This window comes from Stegostoma tigrinum, chromosome 29, assembly GCF_030684315.1.
Source record: "Stegostoma tigrinum isolate sSteTig4 chromosome 29, sSteTig4.hap1, whole genome shotgun sequence".
NCBI lineage: Eukaryota > Metazoa > Chordata > Chondrichthyes > Orectolobiformes > Stegostomatidae > Stegostoma > Stegostoma tigrinum.
The window spans coordinates 30,246,228-30,273,897 of record NC_081382.1 but is presented as its reverse complement, the minus strand read 5'-3'; the positions used below and the strand labels follow the sequence as shown (position 1 = coordinate 30,273,897).

The window sequence follows — 27,670 nt, the reverse complement described above, 5'->3', positions numbered from 1 at the left end:
AGGGTGGACTGAGAGGTTACAGTGGCAAGTTGAGAGGGGTGGACTGAGAGGGTTACAGTGGCACGGTGAGAAGGGTGGACTAAGAGAGTTACATTCGCAGGTTGAGAGGGGTGGACTGAGAGAGTTATATTGGTAGTTTTAGAGGGGTGGACTGAGAGGGTTACAGTAGCAGGTTGAGAGGGTTACATTGGCAAGTTGAGAGGGGTGGACTGAGAGGGTTACATTGGCATGGTGAGTGGGGTGGACTGAGAGGGTTACATTGGCAGGTTGAGAGGGGTGGACTGAGAGGGTTGCATTGGCAGGTTGAGAGGGGCGGACTGAGAGGGTTACAGTAGCAGGTTGAGAGAGTTACATTGGCAAGTTGAGAGGGGTGGACTGAGAGGGTTACATTGGCAGGTTGAGAGGGGTGGACTGAGAGGGTTACAGTGGCAGGTTGAGAGGCGCAGACTGAGAGGGTTACAGTGGCACGGTGAGAGGGGTGGACTGAGAGGATTACATTGGCAAGTTGAGAGGGGTGGACTGAGAGGGTTACAGTAGCACGTTGAGAGGGGTGGACTGAGAGGGTTACAGTAGCAGTTTGAGAGGGGTGGACTGAGAGGGTTACAGTGGCACGGTGAGAAGGGTGGACTGAGAGGTTACAGTGGCAAGTTGAGAGGGGTGGACTGAGAGGGTTACAGTGGCACGGTGAGAAGGGTGGACTAAGAGAGTTACATTCGCAGGTTGAGAGGGGTGGACTGAGAGAGTTATATTGGTAGTTTTAGAGGGGTGGACTGAGAGGGTTACAGTAGCAGGTTGAGAGGGTTACATTGGCAAGTTGAGAGGGGTGGACTGAGAGGGTTACATTGGCATGGTGAGTGGGGTGGACTGAGAGGGTTACATTGGCAGGTTGAGAGGGGTGGACTGAGAGGGTTGCATTGGCAGGTTGAGAGGGGCGGACTGAGAGGGTTACAGTAGCAGGTTGAGAGAGTTACATTGGCAAGTTGAGAGGGGTGGACTGAGAGGGTTACATTGGCAGGTTGAGAGGGGTGGACTGAGAGGGTTACAGTGGCAGGTTGAGAGGCGCAGACTGAGAGGGCTACAGTAGCAGGTTGAGAGGGTTATATTGGCAGGTTGAGAGGCGCGGACTGAGAGAGCTACAGTAGCAGGTTGAGAAGGGATGGACTAAGAAGGTTGAATGTGAGCCTTCTTGCCCAGAAGAAAAACAAAGTTGCTGGAAAAGCTCAGCAGGTCTGGCAGCACCTGTGGAGGAGAAAATAGAGTTAACGTTTCAGTTCCGGTGACCCTTCTGTTTTCTCCTCCACAGGTGCAGCCAGACCTGCTGAGCTTTTCCATCAACTTTGTTTTTCTTCTGGGCAAGAAGGCTCACATTCAACCTTCTTAGTCCGTCCCTTCTCAACTTGCTACTGTAGCCCTCTCAGTCTGCGCCTCTCAACCTGCCAATGTCACTCTCCCAGCGCTGTAAATCAGCAACAGAAACAAAGTCCCTGGAAAAGCTCAGCAGGTCGGGCAGCACCTGTGGAGGAGAAAACAGAAGGGTCACCGGAACTGAAACATTAACTCTGTTTTCTCCCCCACAGATGCTGCCCGACCTGCTGAGCTTTTCCAGAGACTTTGTTTCTGTTGCTGATTTTCAGCATCCGCAGTTCTTTTGGTTTTTACTGTTGCCCAGGAGTTGATTGCTGAGTTGGGAGGGGGTGAGTATATCTCCAGAGCTAACCTGCCCAATTAACTGCCCTTCCCACCACCACCAGAGACAGGCAAATTGTACCTTCCAACATGCTCTGCTGAGTATTTCCACAATTTCTCTCTTTGTCTTTCTTTCTATGGCGACCTGTTGTGCCAGCCTCTTTAGATTTAGGCTGTTATTTGGATTCCCAGTGCAGAATTGCTTAAGGGTCTTGTGAGATCCGTTTGTTCACAACAGTGGGAGGACTAATGCTTATAAGGAGAAATAAAGGCAGAAAATTCTGGAAATAATCAGCATAAATCATTGAAGGGCCATTATGACTTGAAACAATAACTCTGTTACTATCAGTGATACCCCAACTACAGTATTCCTAATGTTTATTGGACAGTAACAGGCTACACAGCTCCTTGAAAGAACTATAATCTTCTCTGAACAAATTAGCACAGGGACCAGTTATTTCCTGACTGAATCATAACCCGAAAGCTACACTGGGGCTTTGCTGACATTTGGTCCATAACTTGAGGAAAAGCACTTCCAAATAGCTGTGCTGAGCTGTTGCCTAGCAACATCGAATGTATTATTAATACAGCATAGGAGTGGTTCTAGGTCTGTTATGACTGCATTCAATGATGCAATAGATAATCAATTAACAAACCACACCTGACCCAAGGATATCGAGCAGGATTTGCTTACTGTGCACTTTTGAACAGATCACTGGAACAATGCAATAGATAACTAAACTCCAGAGAAAGTGTGCGATAATAGCAGCAAAAGATACATTTCTGTGATCATATAATTTCAGCCATCAATTAGGAGGGGCTGTCCTCATAATGTTCAAATAGTATCTTGGTGACATAATATTTTTATTATTGTGCATGATTTTCTTCATCCAACCCTCATTTGCTGTTTACGGAAGAATTTTTGATAAAAAGTATTTTTTGCCCCGGACATGTTTACTAATGCCAAGTGAAGGGACTTGCTCCCTGGTGGAGGAATTAATCTCCCTCGTATTATTCTGTAAGTATTTAAGGTAATAGTTGCTCGTGCTGATGGAATGTGTCATTATTCCAACTGCATGTTCAGACGGATAAAGCTGGTAACGTAGAGGAATAGAAAGCAACTTATGATTTTTGAAACCTGTTTAGCAGATCTGCTTCAGCATGAGTCTGATCTGTACAGTTCAGATCGAAACCTTGCCTGTTGGAATTGGTAAACTGTGCCTACACTTGCAACAAGCCAAAGTATCATCAAAGCAACGTTATGTAAAATGAACTTATTCCTAAGTTTATTTAATTGCTTAATGAATCAGTTGAAGTTTAGGAAGGCTGGTGTTTTACCCAGCTGTTATATGCAGGCACCAATGTTGTGTATAGATCATTGGGGCTACTTTAATTAGAGCAACCAGAGCTGTTGTGTTGCCCTGTGCCTTTGCACAAATGCTATTGTTCTGGTTTACCAATGTAGAAGGAAGTGTTAATGAGAGTGTACCCCTATTGATATTACTTCATTTAACAGGATCACTCCAAGCGTTTTGATGCACGCAGCCTGAATGCAGTGATTGTTCACAAAATTAGCAAATGAATTGGGTTGACTGAAAAATATTAATCTCCTACTGGCAACTGGCCATCAGAGCTCAGAAAGGCTGCATTATATACCCTTAATAAACATGCAGCCTGTCATCTGAGACCAGTGCACTGTGCTGTATCTGTCTGCCTTCTGAGGGTGACATGCAGTGCAGTAACTGCCTTTAGTCCAAGCACAGTGTATAGTGCAGTCTGTGAGCAGTGTACAGGAACTAACTGGTATCTCCAGATTTGGTTGTCCAAATCACTTGTAATCTTCAGTCCAACAAAGTCTAATATTTTACATTTTTTTTCTGTGACTAATCTTGTCTTACAATTGCTTTGGGCATCAACAACGTTCATTCCAGAGCTTTGATCACAGTTAATCATATTTTAATAGAGCAGACATTGAGATAATGATGAAACACAAAAGGAATTAAATGGAAACTCCAAGCTCATCTTAAATATTTCCTTCATAGATGCTCTGCCTGAAGACAGGTACTGAATGCTTTGCCTGCTTATGCTTCATCCTGAGCTGTTTTCTTGGTAACTTTTGTTGGTGATGATATTCCTTTCTTTCACTTCGGGGGCAGGGGTTGAGGAGACAATTCTCAAGTCTAACTTTGTTGGAACAGGAATCAAACAGACATGCAGTTGGCACCAATCCAAACCACATACTAATCATCTAGCCAATTGTGCTAACAAGCTCTACAGTTATCTAACAATCGCATGATGTTCCATATTTCTGCAAACTAATCAGCATTGCCAAAATATCATTACTCATATTATACACCCTTGCGGGGTTGGTTTAAATGTTAGGATCCTTAGCATGGATACGCTACTTACAGCTACAAGATTGTTAAAGGAGTAATTGTTATCCATTTGCCTTGGCTCTCTAAAATTGCAATTTAGGAATTTTATTAAATTTGAGTTCAAATCATCATTATTTTCTTAACATTTTTATTCTTTTCAAAGTAAGTGTTTGTGGTGCTTTAACAAGGAATACTTTTCATTTCACATATCATTGCATCATCCAGTGGTCTGTCCCCCATCTTAAAAGTTCATCCCTACTCTGCCAGTGAACTATATGTGGCTCTGAAACTCCGCAGAGGCAGGTACCCCGTCACCAAGTTACCCTTTATCTACTCGTGGAGAGCCCTTGACACTGATCCAGCTCTCTCAAAGCCAGCTGTTGGGGTGAACAGAATCTTTGAAAATCCTGTGCTATTTGTCAGGCAGGACTCCCTGATTGGACCAGCCTCCAATCGGGTAACTCATATTCAATGAGGTCCATCTGCATCAATCAATCCAGGTTTTCCAGCTAGCTTTATTCCTGTGGGCCAGTGTCCATTTGATTGAGACACCTCAGTCTCTCAAATGAAGTAGATAATGCAGTATCAGGATGACCTTTGGAGGTCTAATCCCAGAACTGTTAAACCCGAAATTGCAGGTTTAAATTTAGCCTAAACTGAAAAAGTGATGTTTTCCAGGAGTTTAGGCTTTTGCCTAACTTCTGTTTCTCACAAAACCTCTTGGTCAAAGTTATTTCTTAAATAAACATTAGGTCACTATGTTGAAAAAGATCAGTATTTGGCTGAGAATATGTTGAAGAGGGTTCAAATTTTCTTCATTTGCCATCTCCTGGCAAAGTTGCTATTGTATTTTTTCAGAGAGAACATCTAATTAGCAGAGAAACTTCTTAATATGTTTACGTTGTGACTAAGGTGTATGCCTGGATATTCTGATAGCTGGAAGGTCTATGGAGCAGGACAGACTGGAGTTGTACATCAGGACCCTACCACAATTATCCCTCCTCACTCTCTGCCAGCCTTGACTGGCCACCCGACACTATAAGCTGGCACCCTCTCGTCCCCTCCCTCACCACCAACTCTTATATTTGTGCCATTGCCTGCTAGCACCAATATCTATTCATCCCTGTCACTGGCTCCTACACTCCCCCATAGACAGCCAGCCCCAGCAACACTACCTACTGCCCCTGACATATTACTGCAACCCCCAATTATCCTGCACCATAGGGTGTAAAGTCATAGAGGCATACAGCACTGAAACAGACCTTCAGTCCAACTAGTCCACTTTGACTACATTCCGAAACCAAAAGTTAACCCACCTGCCTGCACTTGGCTCATATCCCTGCAGACCATTCCTATTTATGTACTTATCCAAATGTCTTTTAAATGTTGTAACTGTATCTGTATCCACCACTTCTTCTGACAATCTTCCATTCCCGCAAGATCCTTGTAAATCCTTTCTGAGCCCCCTTGAATTTAATCACATCCTTCCTATAGCAGAGTGACCAGAACTCTACACAGTACTCCAGAAGAGGCCTCACCAATATCCTGTATTCTCCTGACTTCAGCTATACTCCATATTTCTGCAAGAACCCAGATCAGAATTCCTAGCTAGAAATATGCTTGGTGCTAAGGTAAAATGATGTGAACAGAATGACAATCCACCTGTGATTGGCATTTGTTGAATATTCAGGCCATTGTGTTTGAAAGGAATTTTTTGACCTATGACCTGTGGGAATATATTGTTACTATGTTCAATATATTTAGGAAAAGTCACTTAAAAGTAGAGAGTGGCATTTTTCACTTCAAGGATATTGGTGAAACAATGTGAGATCTTTCTGATTCCTATGTCTTTTCCATATTGTAAAGGCAGCAAGAGGATTCCTCACACAATCAGTTATCCATTCTGAATGAATGTGACTCCAGTTCTGTTAAGAGTTGGAAATTGGAGCGAACCTTATCCCTCCCCTTCAGATTCTCAGCCAAGAGCAGGTTCCTTCAAAGGGTGGTTAATTCCAGTCAAGAGATTTTCCAATCTTTAATTTTAATTGTGGGCTGGAGTGTGAAAATTTCATGAGTGAAGTGACCTGGGATTGCTGATGTAGACATTCTGAGCCAACTTTCCAAACTCTTTAAATGTGAAGCCAGGAATAAAAGTTCCAGCTCAGCCAGCATTCGCTGTCTTTATTTCTTGTATATACAAATTATTTGATCTGTAGGTCATTTTTATTGGTTTCACAGGACTGTAAGCCACCTTATAAATCATGGTGTGTCTGTGTTAAGGAATGGACGATGATACATTAGGAAACACAGCAGCTGCTGTCTGATATTTAAGATTGCAGACACTCAACCTCTTTGTTCACTTCTTGAGGAATAACCATCTTTCTTCATAAGGTGATTTTGCTTAGGGATGATTGACCTTTGTTTTCTCATAATTGCCCTACAGCATCTAACTCGGAGCATTGTTTTAATATGCCTGTACAGATGTACCCTGGTGACAGTTCCATGTTATTTCTCATGTCGCTCTGGGATAGTTCAAAGTGATTCACTTCCTGCCTGATTGAAATTGTTTTGTGTTATCTGCCCAAGGGCTCCTGGTGGAGAATGGGAAATGAGTAACTAATTCACACAAATAATCAATTGTACACAACAGTGCTTCCCAACTAACCCCACAGTGACCTCTTATGTGCTGAGGAAGCTATTATTACAGTACAAGTGACTGTGTTTACAGCCTCCAGTGTGTGTTTTGTAATATTACTGCTCACTAGCTTCAGGGCTAATTGCTTATTTTGAGATAATTTACAGCTCAGAACAGAAGTTGGTGAGACTGATTTGGGATGCCAGGCAGTGTCCCCAGTCAAAAAGGCAGCTGGTATAAGTAGGATTTATGCTGTTTAAACCCAGTCACACTACTTAATCCATTGAAAAGGGTAGCCTGTCTGATTGACCTTCATAAACTGTATCTGCTTCTAGGCACCCTTTTGAGCCTGCTGGTAAAATCTGGATTTGAAACCTCCTGAATATCACAGTGAATTGTCCTCACTGTGCCCCCCCACAAGCTGCTTCCCTGTCTCCCATGAGCTGTTTGCAGCATTCTGTAAAGCCAATAACATCATATTCCAACATGATATCACCCACTTATTCCATTCTTACTAGAAAACAACATTTCTGCTACACTTCTCCTACTGTGGCTCTGTCACCTCAGAAGTTCCTCATGATTCTGTGATCAGAGATAATAGGAATAGCAGATGCTGGAGAATCCAAGATAACAAAGTGTGGAACTGGATGAACACAGCAGGCCAAGCAGCATCTCAGGAGCACAAAAGCTGACGTTTCGGGCCTAGACCCTTCATCAGAGAGGTTTATCCAGCTTCACACTTTGTTACCTCATGATTCTGTCTTTGCTTCTCTCTTCTTTCTTACCAATGTACTGCCTCTTGGCAATTGATTTAACAGGTGTGAGACTTGTTTTCACACAAGCACTGAGGTTCTTCAGCGTTTCGGTACTCCTCTGACTCCTTAGTAACTTCTAAGCTGTGAGAGTGCTAGGCTGGAGGTTGCAGTTAATAATCATTCCCTTTAGGAAGGTTGGAATGGGAATAGCCCATTTACCAGAACAGATAACCTTGCATTTTTCTAGATTATGTTCCATCTGACATGTTTTTGTCCATTCACTAAGCCTGCTAAAATCCTCCTGAAACCACTCAACATCTTCCTAACAACACTCATTCCAATGTAGCTTTGTAATATTTGCAAATTTGGAAGTATTGCATTTGGCCTGCTCCTCCTCCAAATCACTGATATATATTGTACAGCCGGGCTCCAAGTACTTGTAGTACACCACTAGTCGCAGCCTAGCAACACAAGAATGACTTATTACTCCTATTCCCCTGTTTTCTGTCTGTTACCTGATTATTAATGCATACCAGTACATTACCTCCTATCCGATGTGTTTATTATTTTCTAACCAACTCCCTGTGGAGGACTTTATTAAAAACTTCCTGAAAGTCTAATTGTGCTTTGTACATTGGACTCCCATCAGTGACTGTGTTCCTGAACCACTGATTGTCTGTCTTTCCCTCCCATTCTAAGGCTGAATGGGTTTACCGAGAAATTAAGGCATGATTTAAACTCCAATCCTATCCATAATCGGGACTGATTTACCTCCACCATGCCACCTTTATCCACCAGAATCTTAGCATCTCTGCTGCCAAAAACCCATTCATCATTTATAGACATGACTGTTCCAACATTCTCTTGCCAATGTCTATAAGCTTTAACAGGGCTATGATATCCTGTTCCATTTGCCTTCACAGCTTCCATGCTGATGATTTTCCAGCACACAAATAATCCACTGCTTCACCCTATTTTTAGTCTCCTTCAGTTTTGACTGCCCTCCTGAATGCTGTTACTTTGTCCCTGGCCTCTTGTGCACTGCTGCATAACCACTGTTCACCTCAGTTTTGTTGGGATTGTCCCACCTCTTTCCTTGGGAACACCACATCTGTAAACCTTTAATTATGTTTAGAAATCTTCTGAAGATTTTTGACCAGTCTTTCACTGAGAGTTTTAATCTTGTCCTCCCTTCAATATTTTTAAGACCGTGGTAGTCAGCTTCTTCATAAGCAGGGAGTTGAAAGCCTGTTGGTGCTAGGCGTCTACAGTAGCGGCTCCACACAGGTTGTGTTGGTAGAAGCTGGGGCATTCAACTTAAAAAACTTGAAATGGAACATTTGCACTAGTAACTGGTTTATTCCCGTTTTCGATACTCTGTCCAATTTGTTACTGGCTGCAGACAATGGAGTACGAAGCTCATTATTTGGTCTAGACAACCCACAGACACTTTCTCTGATCGTCACATTATGTTTGATTAATCCATGCTGATGCCTTGACTTCCACAGGGTGTGTGTATACAGGATGAGTCAAATTCACCAAGCGCTGTACAGACAGCTCTCTGAAAACTCAATTCACTGTTGTCATTAGGATTTTAATGGAGTGTGGTGAGGGCATATACCTTCTTGCTCTTTTACTCTAAAAGCGATAAACACCCAGTTATATATTACTAGAACAGACTCAGAATGCTGGAGAAACTCAGCAGGTCTGGAACCACTTGTGGAGAGCAGAATTAATGTTTCCAGTCTCATTTGACCCTTCTAAATTGATTTTTGAAGCGTAGATTGAATCTGTGCTGCTACATATAAAACCAGTGCAAGATAGTGTTGATACTAAACCTGTCACTGAAGCTTGAAGTAATACGAATGATTCGATGGTCTACACATACTTGAGCCATATTGGCTTAACTGCAGTTTTTCCTGTCCAGTATAGTATGTCGGTTAGATATATATGTTACCTACAGTGCTAACATTGTGAGAGTAAAGTCCCTTTTCTCTTACAATTGAGACAAAATTATTGTATTGAAATGACTTCCAATTTGTCAAATTTATTTTATCGATGTCAAATGCAGCAACATCCTGGGAAACAGAGTTTCACTAATGTGATATCAGCATTACCTATGCACATCTTAAACAGCAAAAACACCCAACATCTATTTTTGAGGGCTGCACAGTTGTTTGAGTCCATTAACATCTGAAAGCCTTTCAGCGAATTTAGAAACGCAAAAAGAAATTGCTGGAAACAATCAGTAATATCTGTAGAAGGAACAAGCTGCTGTTCATGTAAAGTATCAATGTAATGTGGCTGATAACCTAACGATAGTTATCTCCATTTGATAAAACCTTAAGCTCTAAAAAGCTCTCTCCAAGCCTCTCTATGTCTCTACTTCTCTATACTCCTTAATGATGCTCTTTAATGCTTACCTTTTTGACTGTGCTTTTGGTCATCTGCCCCAATCACTTCACTGTCACTGGGTCAAAATCCTGGAACGCCCTTCGTAACAGGGTTGAAATGGCTTAGGAAAGCAACTCATCATCACCTTCTCCTTGGCAATTGGGGATGGGTAGTAAATGCTGACTTAGCCAGTGATGCTCACAACCTATGAATCAATAAAAAATAACATCACGTTTTGTAGTTCTGGGTCAAGTTTTATTCAAAAACACTCCTGTGAAGCATCTTTGAATGTGTTATGATGTTAAAAGTGCTATATAAATTTAAGTTGCTAATATTCCTGTTTAACACTTCTGGTCAGTTTATTTTCCTGTGCTCTTGTCACAACTTGGCAAACAGCTATCCAGCATAAATACCTGCTGAATCCCGGCTCCTTGGGCTCTGTAAGGTTTCCAGAAGTTCACAGTCAGCTCCAGCTCACATATGGCTTACAAGGACATTTTTGACATTATGTGTGAGTGAATATTTGAGGGTAGCAATGTCCCTGTTTCCTGATTCAGGACATTGGTATGAGAGGTGGAAGGTAGCTCAGATAGTAAGGTGCCAACGAAAGAAACAAAGAAAATTCTCTTCACAGTGATTATGAACTAATCCTACTCAAATTTTTAGCCAAAACTCTCACCGTGTGAAATATATTAACCATGATTACTACTTCACTAAGATTTCAGATACCCCTTGGGTCAGAGGCCAAAATGTGTTGCTTTATGTTACCTGGGACTACCACTGCTATTTGAATCAGGGCCAAAACAATTGCTTTTTCAAGAGCTCCTCTTAAAATTTTCTTGGGGGGGTCCTTTTTGATTTTCATTGCCTTATTTTTGGTTTTCAGAGGCTGCCTTTTCATTCTCACTAACACCTTCCTTAGGTGATGTAGTAATTTAGTAATACTACCTTCTTTATTTGTGTTGAGTATCTGAATTCGCACAAAAGCAGAAGCTGAAGAATTCACCAACATCCTTAACTTATCAACTATCCATTAAAGTTAAAACCAAAATGCACAAGGAAAGCATTAATTTTTTTGAAACAACAATATTTAAGTTGGCACAAGAAAACAGACATAAGTTAATGAGATAGTAGGAACAGCCGATGCTGGAGAATCAGAAAAAAAGGGTCAGGACCCAAAAGGTCAGCTTTCCTGCTCCTCTGATGCTGCTTGGCCTGCTGTGTTAATCCAGCTCTACACCTTGTTATCTCAGACATAAGTTAATTATTATTTCTCAAAATAACTTCTATAAAAAACAAAGCCATCACCCTAAATGCCTCTTCCGCTGATTGGTCAGGTCACAGCTAATGTATTCCCATTGTATGTATACAAAATTGGAACATTTTAGTCAGGCAGTTACGAGCAAAGGTTTAAATTTAACAATTGAGTGTTCTTTACAATACTATCTGCTTCATTTTTTCCCATGTAGTTATTATTGAATCCAAGCAACATTAAGTGATGATTCCACAGTCATTTGCAAGGAATTAACTACCTCAGTGATTGCAAGATTTCCTGACTCCCAATTGACTGAATTTTTCTTTGGTGCTAACATTAACACTGCTCTCTCTCTTTCTCTCTCTCCCTTTTGCAGAACCCCTCTCCCTCTTTGCAGATTCCCTCTTTCCATCTGTTGCAGTCTCCATCCCTACTTAGAACCTTCAGCTCCTCCTCAACCCTTTGCAGCCTCCCTCTCTGTCTCAACTCCCAGAAGAAGATGGTTCCACCTCCCCTAGCCATTGCCTCAATTACGCTTCTAAACATTTGCAGCTCTTCCAATTGAAGCTGTTTCATTCCCACATTTACCCCCTCTGATTAGAGGAGCAGTTCCTCTCCAAATTTTGTCTATTTGGCTTACAGTGGTAACTTTTCTCAGACTGATTGTCTTTGAGATTGAATTTTGCCATGTGTTTGATGGCTTTCAGAAAGAATTCACCCACTGCCTTTGTGTACCCTGAGCCCTACTTTCAACTGTGCCTCACCAAGAATGAGTGACACTGGGAGTGAAAGAACAAAGTAGGGGAAATAATAGACTTTCATGCAAACTTTCTTAGAATCTTGAATGATATTTCTCTGTGAATGGATACCCTGAGAGCCTCCATGAATTTTAGTACATTGCTGCATTGATTGATTGATAGTACTAGAAGTATTTCTAGCTACTTTTCTTGCAAGGAAATTGACAATTCTACTACCATATCGAATAATCCTTTTCTGTCAGTAACTCAGCTTCCATATGCCTGAATGTGTTTAAGAGCTACATGTGATATATCTTGGTCAGATGTGACATTTGCAGGCAGGATCTGTGTCTAAGCCTAATATCTGATCATTAATATGCTTTGGTATCTTTCACTTACAACATCTTTTAAAAATTCCTTAATATTATTACAGAGTGTGCTCCTCGGATCTAACTCTTCTAGGAAGCTTGAGTTCAAGCTTCATCCTAGAGGCTAATCTAGCCTTCAGTGCATTACAAAGTGACCATTGCATTTTGCATTCTCTCACATTAGTTGCTAGATGAATGTAAAAAGTTCTGTGACTCTCCTTGCAAGGCGAATGGACGGTTTTCAATGTGTGACACAATTTGAGCCTTAGCACCAGAGACAATAGATTAAGTGGTCATTCATCTCATTGATGTTTGTGCAACATTGCTTTGTGTATTATGGATGTAGTGTTTGCCCACCATTTTTAGAATGACTACTTCAAAAGTCTTTCATTTGTTGTGATATTTGCCTCCACCCCGGGAGAGGTTCTTTTGTATTTATCATAGCCATGTCCCTGATGATTTTAGAAACCTCTGTAAGATCACCTCTCAGTCTCCAAAGCTCCAGGGAAAATGGCCCCAGCCTGTTCAGCCTGTCCCTGTAGGCTGAATAGGTAATGTGCTTCCATTTTCTGGAGAAAACTGCAATGATATTTGTGTTTTATGAAATTCAGAAACAAAAACAATTTTGGATTTAGCAAAGCTAAAAAAATCTGCATTGGTTGAGAAACGTGTGCTATTTCTAAACTCTTGATTGTTTGGACTGTTGCATATGTAATGCTAATGCAGCTATTAAATTTAATGTATTTAAATTTCTTTGTGTTTAGAAGCTATTAGTTCAAAGCAGTCCTTATATGGTTAATTCAAGCATCTTGTTTTTAGATCCTCCCGAACAGCTTCTAGTTACCCACTTCCAGTAAAGTCGATCGTCTCCCAGGTTCTTGTGCCACTTTCCCAGGTATATGATTAGTTGCAGAGGGGGAGGTCAAGGCAGCTGTGGATAGATTCTGATCTTTGTCCAATTTTCTGTCCTGTCAACTGAAATTAACGACCCCTTGCTGGGATACAGGCACTTGACCCCATATTAATTAATCTTTTCTTTTTTGTGTGGCTGAGGCGAGCAAGTTTTGGTTGCACAGCCCCAGGTCCTTGACAGCTTTGGTCGGACCCCACCACCCTGGTTCTAGGCAGGTTTGACGGCCCCCTGGTTCTTGTTTTGAGAGGCCCCTGGTCCTCGGCAGCTTTGAAAGATTCCTGGTTCTTGATAGTTTTGAGAAGCCCCAGTCCTTGGTAGTTTTACAGGATCCACTCCTCGGAAGTTGGAGAAAGACCTGGTCCTGGACAGTAATGGCAGGTCCCACCTACCCCACTCCATCTTGGCAGTTGGGCAGTTGAACCAAGAGGCCATAGAATGAACAAGAAATCAATTTTGTCTTAAATTTGTCTCTTTTTTTAAATACATAATTTATGTAACTAAATGGCACTGTTCTTGTGATGACTTATACACATTTTACTGTATTTTCGCAAATACACGTGACAATGCATTTTTTAGAATCCCTACAGTGTGGAAACAGGCCCTTCAGCCCAACAAATCCACACCAACCCTCAGAGCATAATTACTCTAATAAAAACTTCTATCGATCTATCCCCAGTGCTCAAGTCAGAACGGGCAAGGATCAAACCTGGAATGCAGATGGTCTTTATGGCCCAGCTGCCCATTATCTTAATGACCTGAGACATCAAAGAGCTTGCTGTATTTCTAATGCGTCAGGCCACTTCCCTGAAGAGGTCCCCAGATCCCCATAGGATATATTGCTGGCTGTGGTTGTCAATGGTGGACATTGGCCTGCTCCAAGTTGATTAAGTTTGTCAAGGATCGGTGATTTGATCCCTATGGAGTACACTTCAGTGATCTGCAATGATGTAGGAGTATAGTATCTTCACAGGAGCAGCTAATCCCAAATGCAATGTTAATTCAGGAATTGTGTGGTGAGGCCCCAACAGGGTGAGAATCAGATGACCTATTAACAAAATCCTGAACAACTGCTACAGCCCCTTTTGAAATGCTTTTTTTAAATCTTTAATGTCACACCAAATCCCCAGTTGGCATATTTTCAGATGGATAAAGCAATCCCCAGAGGAGCTTGCCAAGCTGTGAAATGAACTGTCTGTGTTAGGCAAGACAAGTTGGTTCATGCTGATCTCTCCCAGGGAGATTGCATACAGGAGAGAAGCTGTATCTTTCAAAAAACTTCGAGGGGACAAGTTAGGTTTCCGAGTGATCGGTAATTTTATCCGAAGGCCGGAATGGTTCAGTGCTTTTTAACTCTGCAACTTGAGATTTTCCTTTGCCTGGAAGGACGGGGTGGTGTTTCTCCAGAACCGTGTCAGCTTATGATTAGCCTAACCATAGCAACAGTAACTTCACTTCAAAGGAACAAAAAGTAGTTGGTATTATTAAATGTAACTTCTACTTGTCTGTCTTTTGCTAGAGGGCAGCTAGGTAACATACACATCTTCTTCCTTCAAAGCTGGTCTCAAAACCAGGTCTACTCAAGAACTGAGGGATAACTGTGAAGCTGAGCTGGTTTTATCCATGTCCAAATAAATCGGGATTTGTGTTGTGACTCTCCATAACAAAGAGCCTGTCTCACTAGCAGACTGGGGCAGTGATAATCAATTGCAGTTTGAGACAAACATTTGATCGCTTCTGTAAAAGCAATTTGCCAGATAATCCAATCAACGTTCATCCCTCAAGCAGCCCTCCGTCCTCTTCAGAGAAAAGATAACTAGTCACTTAGCTTAGTGAAGGACCTGCCTGTGTGTAAAATTCACTGCCTGGTAACATGACAGACGACATTTCAAAAGTAGTCTATTTTCTGAGTGTGTGAGGATGTGAAAAAGCTTTCTGCTTGTACAATTGCAAGTTTTTTTTCAGATTGATTAGGCCTAATTTGTTGACTTTCTTTGAGTTGACTTGGCAGAACTCTGGTACTTTTGAAAGTACGTGACTAAGCTATTAGAAATTAAAACTTCAGCCTCAGTGCCTGGTCACACCGTTAGCTGCTGCCTAAATCAATGCATTTCTCAGAGGATTGATGGTTGTGGAGAGGAAATTAATTGTATTTTTCAAGGGAGAAGAAACCGGCTTCTAGCTGCATCAAGGAACTGGTGCCCTTTACATTTATGTAGCACGTGACCCTTTTATGAACAGCAGCTTGGATAAAGGAGGATGAAATGATAGTGCAAACTTGCCACCAAAGGAACAAATGAGATAACCAGTGTGTAATGTGGTACAGATTTCCCATACTTATTAACATGTACATTATACACATTATGGATTGTTGAGCAGTTTTCTTGAGTCAAGTGCTTCTACCAGTTAAACACTGATGGTATATGTCCCAGGAATTTGAGTGGAATGCAGTTGGCTTTGTTTCTGTAACAGGAAATGAGGACTGTGCAAAGACAGATTTGAATCTGGATTGTGAACTGTTTTCATTACTTTGCATTCAGGGTCTTGAGCAGTTTTGTACTGCGGTGACCCCAGTCTGCCTTCATACGTTCCATTATCATTGTGAATGAAGGTACGCAGTCTATGGATGCCTGACATTAGGTAAGTGGAGTTATTGTCTCTGGTTTGAATTTGCTGCAGTCAGCTGATTACAGCCTACCAGTGAAAAGATTTGATGGCCTACTTGTTGCTGCAGACCAACTTGAGATGAATGTCAGACCATGAAGTTGGAGCACAGGCATCAGGTTATCTATCTGCAAACCAGGTGAAACTCAGACCAAGGGTCAGAGCTCCCTGTAACTTGAGCCTGCCCTAATGCAGCTGGTTTATGTGGACTGGGCCATTTGATAGGATGCAGCTTCTTGAAGAGAGGTACAACTGACCTAATTGTCCACCATTCTGCTGTAAATGCCACTGTGCATTCTCTGGGTAAGCATGGTGTTGGAGTAGCACAGTCTTCCATGCTTCCAGGATGAAGCAGACTGAATAGGGCTGGGGTGGAGGCAATACTAGTGACAGGACAGCTCATTTGGAAAATAGAAAGATAAAGAACAAAGACTAAAAATCTATTAGAATGAAATAAACTAAAAATGTCTGAAGCATGCACTGAAACAGCTGAAAAATCTCTTCTAACGGGGGAGCATTTCCAGTGTTATGAACCATTCCAGGCAAACATCGTCTAGTTCTCCTGTCACCACCCATTTAGAGGTGGTACAGAAATAGCCTTTGGTGACTCTTTAAATGTTAATGGTTTATTTTGTTTCTTCCTTACACATTTGAATATTTCTCTGTGTCAGGCCTTTATTGATACAACAAGGCTGAGTTGACTGTTTCTTAGTTCACGCTGATGCTCATTTTCTCTGAGTATCTTTTGTTACAATGATTATTATTTCCTGCTGCACTGTAGCAATACCTGGTACTAGTACAGTGATTTTCAGCTCATTGATACCCTGTAATCAGTTCCATGCCACAATCTGGTCCTTCAAGAATGGATTGTATTGAAAATAACTTGGCTCATCCTAGAAATTATATAATTTCTAATCAAGCTCACTCTCTTTCAAATTTGATAACTTTTGTGCTTGACATCTCCACATGCATTAATTTTCCAATTCCTTACTGAAACCTACCTCTCCAATGATACTCACAAAGATTGCATACCTCTCAATCTGAGGCTAATAGATTTTTGTTAGGCCAGGGATTTAAAGGTTATGGAACAAAACTGTATAGGACAGCAATCTGGCTGAAAGGCAGGAGAGGGTAGTGGAATTGAATTGGCCATTTCTTTTCTGATGTTATTTGTCTAACTCTCCTGTCTTGCTCCTGTTTGTTCTAATAGACAACTGTGCAGCACCTTGGAATGTCATTTAAAGTTTGTTGTTCCTCAAGACAGTCAAAAGAGTATAATATATTAAAAAAAAGATTTTGTAACCTTGAGCACTTACATCAAAGACTGATACTTAGAGCTTGGGTCTGTAGATGTGAAGGACCTCAGAACAAAATTGAGTCATTCTGCTTAATTTTCATTCCAGCCTTTTTTTTCTTCCAAGCAGTAAACTGCTATTCAGATCTCCAGCTTTTGTGCTCATTATCACCTCACAAACTTTCTGAATAATATACATTCTTTTTAACATTAGTTTTCATTTTACTTGATGTCTACCACCACATCCAACCCCCCAAAAAATTGTGCAGTTGAGGACGAAAAATATACAATGCCCATTGCTCAAATTTAATTTGCCTTTTTTATATTTATCAAGGACAAAGATATGACCATTTAAACCAAATTAACCAACAATTAGAAAAATAGTTTTCATTTAAACTGCAGCAAAATCGCTAATAATTTTATTCTGTTATATCTTTATGAGTATTGATTGGATAGAGTAACGTATGATCTCATTGGTTGAAATGTACATATTGTGCCTGTACTGTGCTTCTCCTGATTTCTGTTCTAAGTCTGTGACATTTAATCTTCTATCCTTCCTTCTAACAATAATATTTTATGCCTGTTATCTATGGGACTCAGCTTTTGTTATGCTTAGTCAAAAAGTTGAAAACTTCCATGAAGAATGTAATTGACTCCAGGAAATATATGGCTGTCCTTTTTGCCTCCACCAAGAATTTACTGGATGCAAAATCAAAACTGCTCTTGACTCAATGATATATTTCAATTTATTCACAAACTGATGACTCAAACTTTGGGGGCATTGTTCCTACACCCCATCGTGCTGGAGATGAAACAGGATAGGACAGTAAAGTTACAAAAGTCCACATGCATCAAGCTTGATGCTGTCCAGAATTAAAATACAATTCTTCATGTCTAACACCCTGCAAAGATCTACTTTCAGCTTGTAGGTTAGAACTCCAATGATTGTACACTTCAGCTGTAACATGCCTTCAGTAATCCTGTCACGATAGTGCTTCTAATGTTGCATAGTATGCTGTAATCAAATTAGTTTATGCATGCAGGAATGACCAAAGACAAATTGTAATTGACTACTTTAGAACTAGCTATTCTTGTATTTGGACAGAAGCACTTCTCAAGACAGCTTATTATATGGGTATTACAAACCTCATTATAGGCAACCAGTTTTTAAGAAACTTTGTTACAATGCGTAAAATGCATGGAACTTGTAAGATGGAAACAAACTGCTCTACTCAGCCAGATAGTGTTCGCATTTACCCTGCACATGTGAAGATACGTAAAAACTTGTCCTTTGATCTTATTACTCAACCCCTTTTTTACCTTCATCCACCTATCCAACCCAATTGGGAAAATTGACAAAGTTTCTGAGTTGTTTTTCCATTTGCTCACAGGATGTGAGTATCACTGACAAAGTTGGCATTTATTTTTATATTTTCAAAGTCAACCTCTTTGGATGTGTTATTACCAGTGTTCCCTGTTAGCTGTGCCCATGCACTGCCGTTCCATGCATGGCAGTTGGCATCAGCACATAAATAGTGGCATTGACTTCTGGCTCCAGAAGTTGATCTTATAGGCTTGAGCAGCTGGAATGAAAGTCATAGGGAACGCTAACATAGTTCTAAGTTGGGACGATCAGGCCTGGAGGTAGGGACACTGACATTGCTTCACAAGATTAAAGTCAGCATTTATTTTCTAATTAGTGTTCTCTTACCATTCAGCTGTGCAGTATTGTTGTATGGATCCCAGAAGGGCAATGTAACTTTGAAATAATACCGCAGACCTGCAAATGCTGGAAGTCAAAAACTAAAACAGTAATTTTTGGAAAAACTCAACTGCTCTGACACCATCTGTGATGAAAAAGCAGAATTGATATTTCTGGTCCAGTGACCCTTCCTCAGGTCCTTTTTCAGTGTAAATTTGAGACAGTTTGTGTAGTGATTGTAACACAGTCAGCTAGCAGGACCTCATAGAATCTGCGTTCTCTGATTGGGGCTGTTAGTCTGGTCCACTCCGGGATCCCTGTCTAACAGGTAAGAAAACGAGTATCAGTCACACTGTTCATGCTGAAAGTTGGTTCTGAGGGAGATGAATCGTGACAGAGACTCTCCATGTGTAAATAAAGAGTGACTTGGTGACAAGATACCAGCCCTTTGTGGAGTTATCTTAGTTAGAAGACAATTTGATGTGTGATGTTCCACTGTAAATATTCTTGCTTCACCTTCAGGACTCTCTCTCTATCTGTCACAGCATTTCATTCGGTACAGTGTGCTGTCATTGAGTCAGAAGTGTGGAATGTTACAGTCAGGTATTATAAGCGTAACAAAGAAAACAGAAACTAGCTTGTATGTAAGTCTGAGATATTAGAACAGAATAAATAGCTAACGTGTAAATAAACTCCAGGTTATTTGTTTCAAGGAGAACCCAGTCTTTGTGGTACGTGTTACATGAGCTAACATGTAGGACAGTATTCAGACTATATCATACTGGCAGTACAGTTTGACCCCCACTCTGTTATAGGAGGGATATTATTACAGTGAAGATGGTTCAGAAAAGATTTACCAGGATATTGTTGGGAAAAATATAAGGAAAGGCTGGGTAAACTGGGACACTGGAGCATAGGAGGTTGAGGGATGACCTTACAGAGGCTAATAAAATCATGGGGGTTATAGATAAGTTGAATGGCAGGAGTCTTTTCCCTAGGGTGGGGGCTCCATGACGAGGGCGCAAATTATTAAGGTGAGAGGTGAAAGATTTAGAAAAGACATGAGGCGCACTTTTTTTACACAGTGAAAGGTTAGTGTATGGAATGAAGTGAAAAGTGGTGGGTGTGGGTAGAGTTACAATATTTAAAAGACATTTGGATAAGTACATGAATAACAACTGTTAGGAGGGATTTAGGCCAAGTGCAGATCGTGGGACTAATTTAGTTTAGGATTACGGTCAGTATGAAGTGGTTGGATCAAAAGGTCTGTTTTTGTGTATGACTCTATGACTCGAAAACTATCTGGATTTCAGTCCCACCTGAGGATATGATGACCACTGAGATGTGCCAAAACACATCTGGACAGATTGACGGAAGTAAAATGTGTTAGTTGACACTCATCATTCAACAAAGTGTAAAAATCAGAAACTGTGTCACAACGAGAGGACTTGTTAGACCATGTTAAAGCATGTTAGGAGCCAAGCACATCATTGTGGTGTTGAGTCTCATGAAGACCAGGAAAGCAGATTTCCTTCCCTGAAAGTGAATCATAGGTTTTACCTACAATCTGGCAGTTACTTGATCCCCATTACTGACACTGGTTCTTCATTTCAAATTTATTTAATGAACAAAATGCAAATTCCCACTGCCCTGTTTGGTTTTGAACTCCCATCTCCAGATTAGTAATGCAAGGAGCTGATATAATTATTTTGTTACTGTTGTTTAAAAGTGGAAGTGAAATTTACAGCCTCACAACTCTCTGTAAGGATTGTTCAACTACTTTCTGTTCTAAATTTCATAAGCAAATCACTCACTGGCAGCTATCAGATGAGAAGTTAGCCTGGCACCTACAGGAAGTGCTCACATATAGTAATGCAAATAGCACAGCAGTATAACGTTGATTACAGAGGGCCTCTAGTGGCTGAGATGTGGTACTGTACATAACATTACAACATTAGTCAGGCCTCACTTGATCAAAAATTGTTTTAAGTGTGGACTAAGTGACAATGCCACCATTATTAATAGAATTAGACATTTTTGCCAGAACAGATCATTTACAACATACTGATGAAGGAGTCAAAATTTGGAATGTATCAGATACTACCAACCTAACTCTGAAAAACACTTGCCTGAGAACTCTGTGCAAATACTGACACACACCTGAGAGCCCTCTGCAAATACAGAGACACTCCCGAGTGCCCCCTGCAAATACAGAGACACTCCCGAGTGCCCTCTGCAAATACAGAGACACTCCCGAGTGCCCTCTGCAAATACAGAGACACGCTCCTGAGAGCCCTCTGCAAATACTAACGCAGCACCAAGAACCCTCTGCAAAAAATGACACACTTCCGAGAGCATCTCAGGAGCACAAAAGCTGACGTTTCGGGCCTAGACCCTTCATCAGAGAGGGGGATGGGGTGAGGGTTCTGGAATAAATAGGGAGAGAGGGGGAGGCGGACTGAAGATGGAGAGAAAAGAAGATAGGTGGAGAGGAGAGTATAGGTGGGGGGGTAGGGAGGGGATAGGTCAGTCCAGGGAAGACGGACAGGTCAAGGAGGTTGGATGAGGTTAGTAGGTAGGAGATGGAGGTGCAGCTTGGGGTGGGAGAAAGGGATGGGTGAGAGGAAGAACAGGTTAGCGAGGCAGAGACAGGTTGGACTGGTTTTGGGATGCAGTGGGTGGAGGGGAAGAGCTGGGCTGGTTGTGTGGTGCAGTGGGGGGAGGGGATGAACTGGGCTGGTTTTGGGATGCGGTGGGGGAAGGAGAGATTTTGAAGCTGGTGAAGTCCACATTGATACCAATAGGCTGCAGGGTTCCCAAGTGGAATATGAGTTGCTGTTCCTGCAACCTTCGGGTGGCATCATTGTGGCACTGCAGGAGGCCCATGATGGACATGTCTTCTAAAGAATGGGAGGGGAAGTGGAAATGGTTTGCGACTGGGAGGTGCAGTTGTTTATTTCGAACCGAGCGGAGGTGTTCTGCAAAGCGGTCCCCAAGCCTCTACTTGGTTTCCCCAATGTAGAGGAAGCCACACTGGGTACAATGGATACAGTATACCACATTGGCAGATGTGCAGGTGAACCTCTGCTTAATGTGGAAAGTCATCTTGGGTCCACCACCCAAGACATTTTTCCATCCCCATTCTTGTCTGCTTTCCGGAGAGACCACTCTCTCCGTGACTCCCTTGTTCGCTCACACTGCCCTCCAACCCCACCACACCCGGCACCTTCCCCTGCAACCGCAGGAAATGCTACACTTTCCCCCGCACCTCGTCCCTCACCCCTATCCCAGGCCCCAAGATGACTTTACACATTAAGCAGAGGTTCACCTGCACATCTGCCAATGTGGTATACTGTATCCATTGTACCCGGTGTAGCATTCTCTACATTGGGGAAACCAAGCGGAGGCTTGGGGACCGCTTTGCAGAACACCTCCGCTCAGTTCGAAATAAACAACTGCACCTCCCAGCCGTGAACCATTTCCACTCCCCCCCCCCCCCCACCCCATTCTTTAGATGACATGTCCATCATGGGCCTCCTGCAGTGCCACAATGATGCCACCCGAAGGCTGCAGGAACAGCAACTCATATTCCGCTTGGGAACCCTGCAGCCCAATGGTATCAATGTGGACTTCACCAGCTTCAAAATCTCCTCTTCCCCCACCGCATCCCAAAACCAGCCCAGTTCGTCCCCTCCCCCCACTGCACCACACAACCAGCCCAGCTCTTCCCCTCCACCCACTCCATCCCAAAACCAGTCCAACCTGTCTATGCCTCCCTAACCTGTTCTTTCTCTCACTCATCCCTTCCTCCCACCCCAAGCTGCACCTCCATCTCCTACCTACTAACCTCATCCCACCTCCTTGACCTGTCCGTCTTCCCTGGACTGACCTATCCCCTCCCTACCCCCCCACCTATACCCTCCTCTCCACCTATCTTCTTTTCTCTCCATCTTCGGTCTGCCTCCCCATCTCTCCCTATTTATTCCAGAACCCTCACCCCATCCCCCTCTCTGTTGAAGGATCTGGGCCCGAAACGTCAGCTTTTGTGCTCCTGAGATGCTGCTGGGCCTGCTGTGTTCATCCAGCCTCACATTTTATTATCTCGGCTTCTCCAGCATCTGCAGTTCCCATTATCACTCACACTTCCAAGAGCCCTCTGCAAATACAGAGACACTCCCGAGTGCCCTCTGCAAATACAGAGACACTCCCGAGTGCCCTCTGCAAATACAGAGACACTCCTCAGAGCCCTCTGCAAATACAAACGCAGCACCGAAAACCCTTTGCAAATACTGACACACTCCTGAGAGCCCTCTGCAAATAATGAGACACTTCTGTGAGTCTTCCTGCGTCTGCTAATATTCTCAAGGTCTGCCAGCAAATAATTTTATTTTCTAGACCTCCTGCAGAAACCGACACGCTCTCGGCAATTTTTAAAAGTTCTGATGTACTCTCAGGTAAGCCCTCAGTGTAGTGACACTTCTCAGGTAGTATATTCTGACACAACCCAGAAGGAACCATCAGAAAATCCTGATCTAGACCTTCCATTCGGATACATTGCCGAGTGCATTGCTAATATCTGCAAGGTTTTTACCAACCTGACAATACTGCCCATCTCTTGTGGGATTTTCTGATCCAATCTGAAGAAGAAATGGACAGTGCAGTATATCGTGGGTAAGTCCAGGCAGTATTATAGAGTCAGGGGGAGGAGAGGACACGTTTATTTTCATGACATATGGGCTGTATTTAGGTAATTTATTAAATGTCCAAGCTTTTTAATGAATGAGTGTTGGTTCCGTAATGATTATTGTAAAATTTATATATTAATATAATTTTTGGAATTCGGATTTCAAAGTGGATGCACGTGGGTATTAGTTTCTTCCATGATGGAGTTGCCTGTTTAAAAAAGACAATAGCAGTGATTTAAATTCAACGTTTTGTTCGAGGGCAGGTTACTGCAGTTCCTTGTGGTGTTAATGGAAAGACGTTTGTGCTGTTGTGTTTGTGTCAGGTGGAGTAAACATGTAAGGCCGTTAGCTTTGTTTTTAGTTCATTTCAGTTCAGTCCAGAAGACACCAGTTTTGAGGTTAGAAGGGAGTTTTCTTCTCTCTTCACATAGAGCGAGGATTTGGAGCTATTCAGAGAGCATTTCACTTCTGTAAAAAGGTTTAATTTGTGAACCCTCCAAACGAGGAGAGTTTGGTTTGAAATCTGCAGGTAGTTAGCACTAAGCAAGCTTAGGCTCTCACATTTGTAAAAACATTCATATTTGGAAAGGACTAATCCAACAGTCTCCACAGTCCACAGAATTTCTCTGGCTTTGACTCTCTAATAGATAGTGTTAGGAAAGAAAGAGAGTCTTTGTTTCCAGAAAACGCTGCCAAATATTCTAATTGTTGTTATATGTTGAGGTTGTGTGGTTTGATTTTATTTCTTCTTTAGCATAATAAACATCTCTTCTGTTGTTGGAGAAAATCTGCAATCTGTGTGACTATATTGCAAAGACCAAGCACTATGTTATTTAAACATAGAAACTAGAAAGTATGATTTATCAAGTCTGATTTCATTTTGGGATCTGACTTGAGCTATAGTAACAGCAGCTGGGATCATAACAGTAGGTGAGCACTTATCCACAAAGTGAGTGACTGGGCAGTGGGTGGACAGGGATAGTTATTTGGTTTGTTGGGTCGGAGTGAGTAATCAGATTGGGTGGGATGTAGTCAGATTGGGTATGGAAGTATTGGGATGTTTAATTGGGTGGGTAAGGGTGTATATTGATTGGGAGACTAATCCTGAAGTTTCACAGCTGTTAGACTACATGTTAAACATTGTAACTATCCTGGGTAAGTAACAGATAAGGTGATGTATCTAGCTCCAAGCATGGAATCAGAGATTTTTATACAAGGCCCGTGCAGCACGGAATCAGCCCAAAGGAATTTAAACTCATTGTGCCTTTCCTATATATGTCCAGCCCCAAGATCTGAACTGCTGTACATCTTAGGAAGATCTGGATTTGGGAAGGTTTAGGCCAGTGACACATTCTTATCGAAATCCCATGAAGATAACTACACATTCCTGGGTGAACCCTCTGAAAATACTGGAACTCCCCGAGAGCTCTAACAAATATTTACACACTCTTGGGGTCTCTATAAAAACTGGTGCACTCTTATGGAAACCCCTACCCTTTAAATACACCTGGGAACATTCTGAAAGGCAGTTGTAATTGCACAGATGAAATCAGGCATGTTGTTTGAGAAAATATTTATTACACAGTAATAACAGGTGTAAATATTTCTTATGATCTGACAAAGTGGCCAAAAAGGGATAAAATTGCTCATTGTCTACCTGCTTCTGAGCTTCAACAGTATCTACTTCCCAAATTTCATACAGAAAGAAAACCTAATTTGATTTGCAGTATCAACTGTTTTTACAAACCATTATGCCTGTGTATTCAATAACTCAGGTATATTCCTTTGGATTCAAGTGGACACAAAGGCAACACTCCTGGGGACAAAGTTTTCTGTTACAAATATACAATGCGTAGTAAATTGCATGTTATTGACACGCTGTCTGCACAGCATAATTTGTCTGGTGACTGCAACTGCTGAATGGGACCTTTCAAAGGCCTGAACTTCAATGGGAGATCATCTGGAGCAGGTTCCCATATGCACTGCTACAATATTGTGGCTACTCACATCCTTATGTGCAGCTGACAGCTTTAAAGTATAACTGCACCATAATGTAACAATGATGCTGCTTCATTCACAGTATGAATTTAAAGCCAAGAACATTAAGAAGAAAAAGGTGAGCATCTTGGTGTCTGTGGATGGAGTAAAGGTCATTCTGAGGAAAAAGCAAAAGGCAAGTTCATCACTGTCTGCTATCCTGTGAGATTTTATTGTTAATTCTTGTAGATGACCCTGATCTGTTTTGTTGAGTTGGTTTTTGTCATCATCTACAATCGATTGTTCTCATACGTCCACTCCATGTCGGGGTTCAATGCTGTGACTCTCCGGAACTAGTGTAAACCTTGGAACTACATTAGCCCATGTAGTTGTAACTGTAGAAATGACCTGGGAAGAGATAACAGAATAGACCCCAATAATTCAATGGCTTTGTTTTAACTGTTACTGTCCTTATACTGTGGCCTGGGAAGAACGGGTTTCAAGGGATCTTTGAGTATCCTTGGACTCCTTTAGTACTAAGTTTGACTTAATCAGTCAGCCATATCAATCTGAATTAGACCTATTTCATCATCATGGCTAAGTTTAAAATCAGAAACACTCTACTTAATAGCATGTTGGAGCATCCTCCCCACCCACCACTGCAGTTCTAGAAGCTGGCCCATCACTACCTCCTCAAGGGGTAGAAAGAAATGGGCATTAAAGCCAGCATTGCCAGTAATGTTGAATCCCCACAACAGATTAAGAACAAAATTTAGAAAATGAAGCAATTTGGAAAAGCAGAAACTAGCTGGGAAAAATGCTTGTTATCAATGTCATTTGTGTTAATGATTCTATCAATAAATCACCACAAAAACACAGAGTTTGTATATCCTTGAAATCTGCCTCCACCTTCCAGCTGTTCAACCATCCCATTAGGGAAACATCCTCTCTCTATAAGTCGTGTTAACATCTACATTTTTCCATGCTGTTACCAATGTACTTTAGGGAAAATTGCGCTGAAACAGAATACTTCATTGTGCCAATGTAATTCTTGATTTATACCCTCAAGGTGCTCCATCAAAGTGGTAATGCTATCAGCAGCAGTATCTCCGCTGGTGTTCGATCATACAAAATATTCTGTCCTTACATTTGAATGACAAAACCTTGTAATCTCACTGCAGGCAAGAGTGAGCTGGTACATAAAAAATTCATGCAAACAAGAGGTCTTTGAGTTACAGTCTCTGAGGATATATCAGTTATTTCCTGTGGTTCAGAATCACAGGTCCCTTCTAAGAAAGAACACCGTGTTCCCTATGACCAGGAGTTTCCCATCGCCATTGAATAAAATCATAGCTCCATCTACAGTCATTGCAGTGAAACAAGCTTCTTATTATGGGATCTGACACCTGCTCTAACATGCACTTCTTTCTTTTTGTAATCAGACTGATGGGCACTAATTGCAATAAGGCCATTTAGAAAACAATTAATCCTGTTTATTGAAATATAATGTGAACAAGTGAAATGAAATTTATAATCAATTTCAGTCTATCTCATGGTGCTTCACAAAATTTTGCAGATATGCAAGCAAGTCACTTTATCACAATTAGCCAACTCAGTTCAGTTGCTCACTTAGCAGATGTCTGACTGTTTCTACATTTGGCATAAAACAATGAAAGAATTTCTTTCCAACACATCCGCCTTTTATTCCCTGTTTTCATGTGCTGGATGCTTATCCCAGCTAGACAGGAAGCAAGAGACTTAACCTCTGACCCTGCTGTGTTGATCTCCAAAGCTAAAAATTGAACTCTCCTAAGTGTAGGATTGGCTGCTAATCCCCACTGAGCTCACATGTGACTGTTTGTGAGCTTAATTTAATCTTCTTATAAATGAATACACAATCCTTCCTGCATTCAGAGATCTCAAAACTGACACCTGAAAATACAGTTTGTTTCAAGTTTGCATTTATTTCTTTGTTCTTGTGCGGTCACTGACAAAACCTGCAAATATTGCCCATCCTTAATTGACCAATCTTAACCCAGGAAATCCAAATCACATTGATTTAAAAATCATGCAATTCAAAATAACAAAAATACAAGAACTTAAGTAGATCTAAGAATGTACTTTCTTACGTCAGACAATGTAGGCTTGAATGTCTTGATTTAGGTATGAGCTGAGAGCTTTGCGCTGCATAATGGATTGCGCTTCATATGTATAATTAAAGGCATTTTAATCA

The 27,670-nt window shown here is 41.6% G+C and overlaps 1 protein-coding gene across 2 annotated transcripts in view; it reads left to right on the top strand.

Moving 5' to 3' along the window:
- The window catches only part of si:dkey-34e4.1 (carboxyl-terminal PDZ ligand of neuronal nitric oxide synthase protein), a 138,385-nt gene that overhangs the window by 70,781 nt on the left and 39,934 nt on the right, over positions 1–27,670 (top strand). The window contains exons 1-2 of one of the 2 annotated variants that reach the window (XM_059638383.1): positions 2,685–2,704; positions 25,541–25,633. Coding sequence is in view for 1 of the 2 variants with exons in the window: in XM_048558479.2 (XP_048414436.1) it covers positions 25,541–25,633 (93 nt within the window). In the remaining variant the exon portion in view is untranslated. Of the gene's footprint in view, positions 1–2,684; positions 2,705–25,540; positions 25,634–27,670 lie in introns of those variants that run through there. The other variant, XM_048558479.2, reaches the window with a different exon arrangement.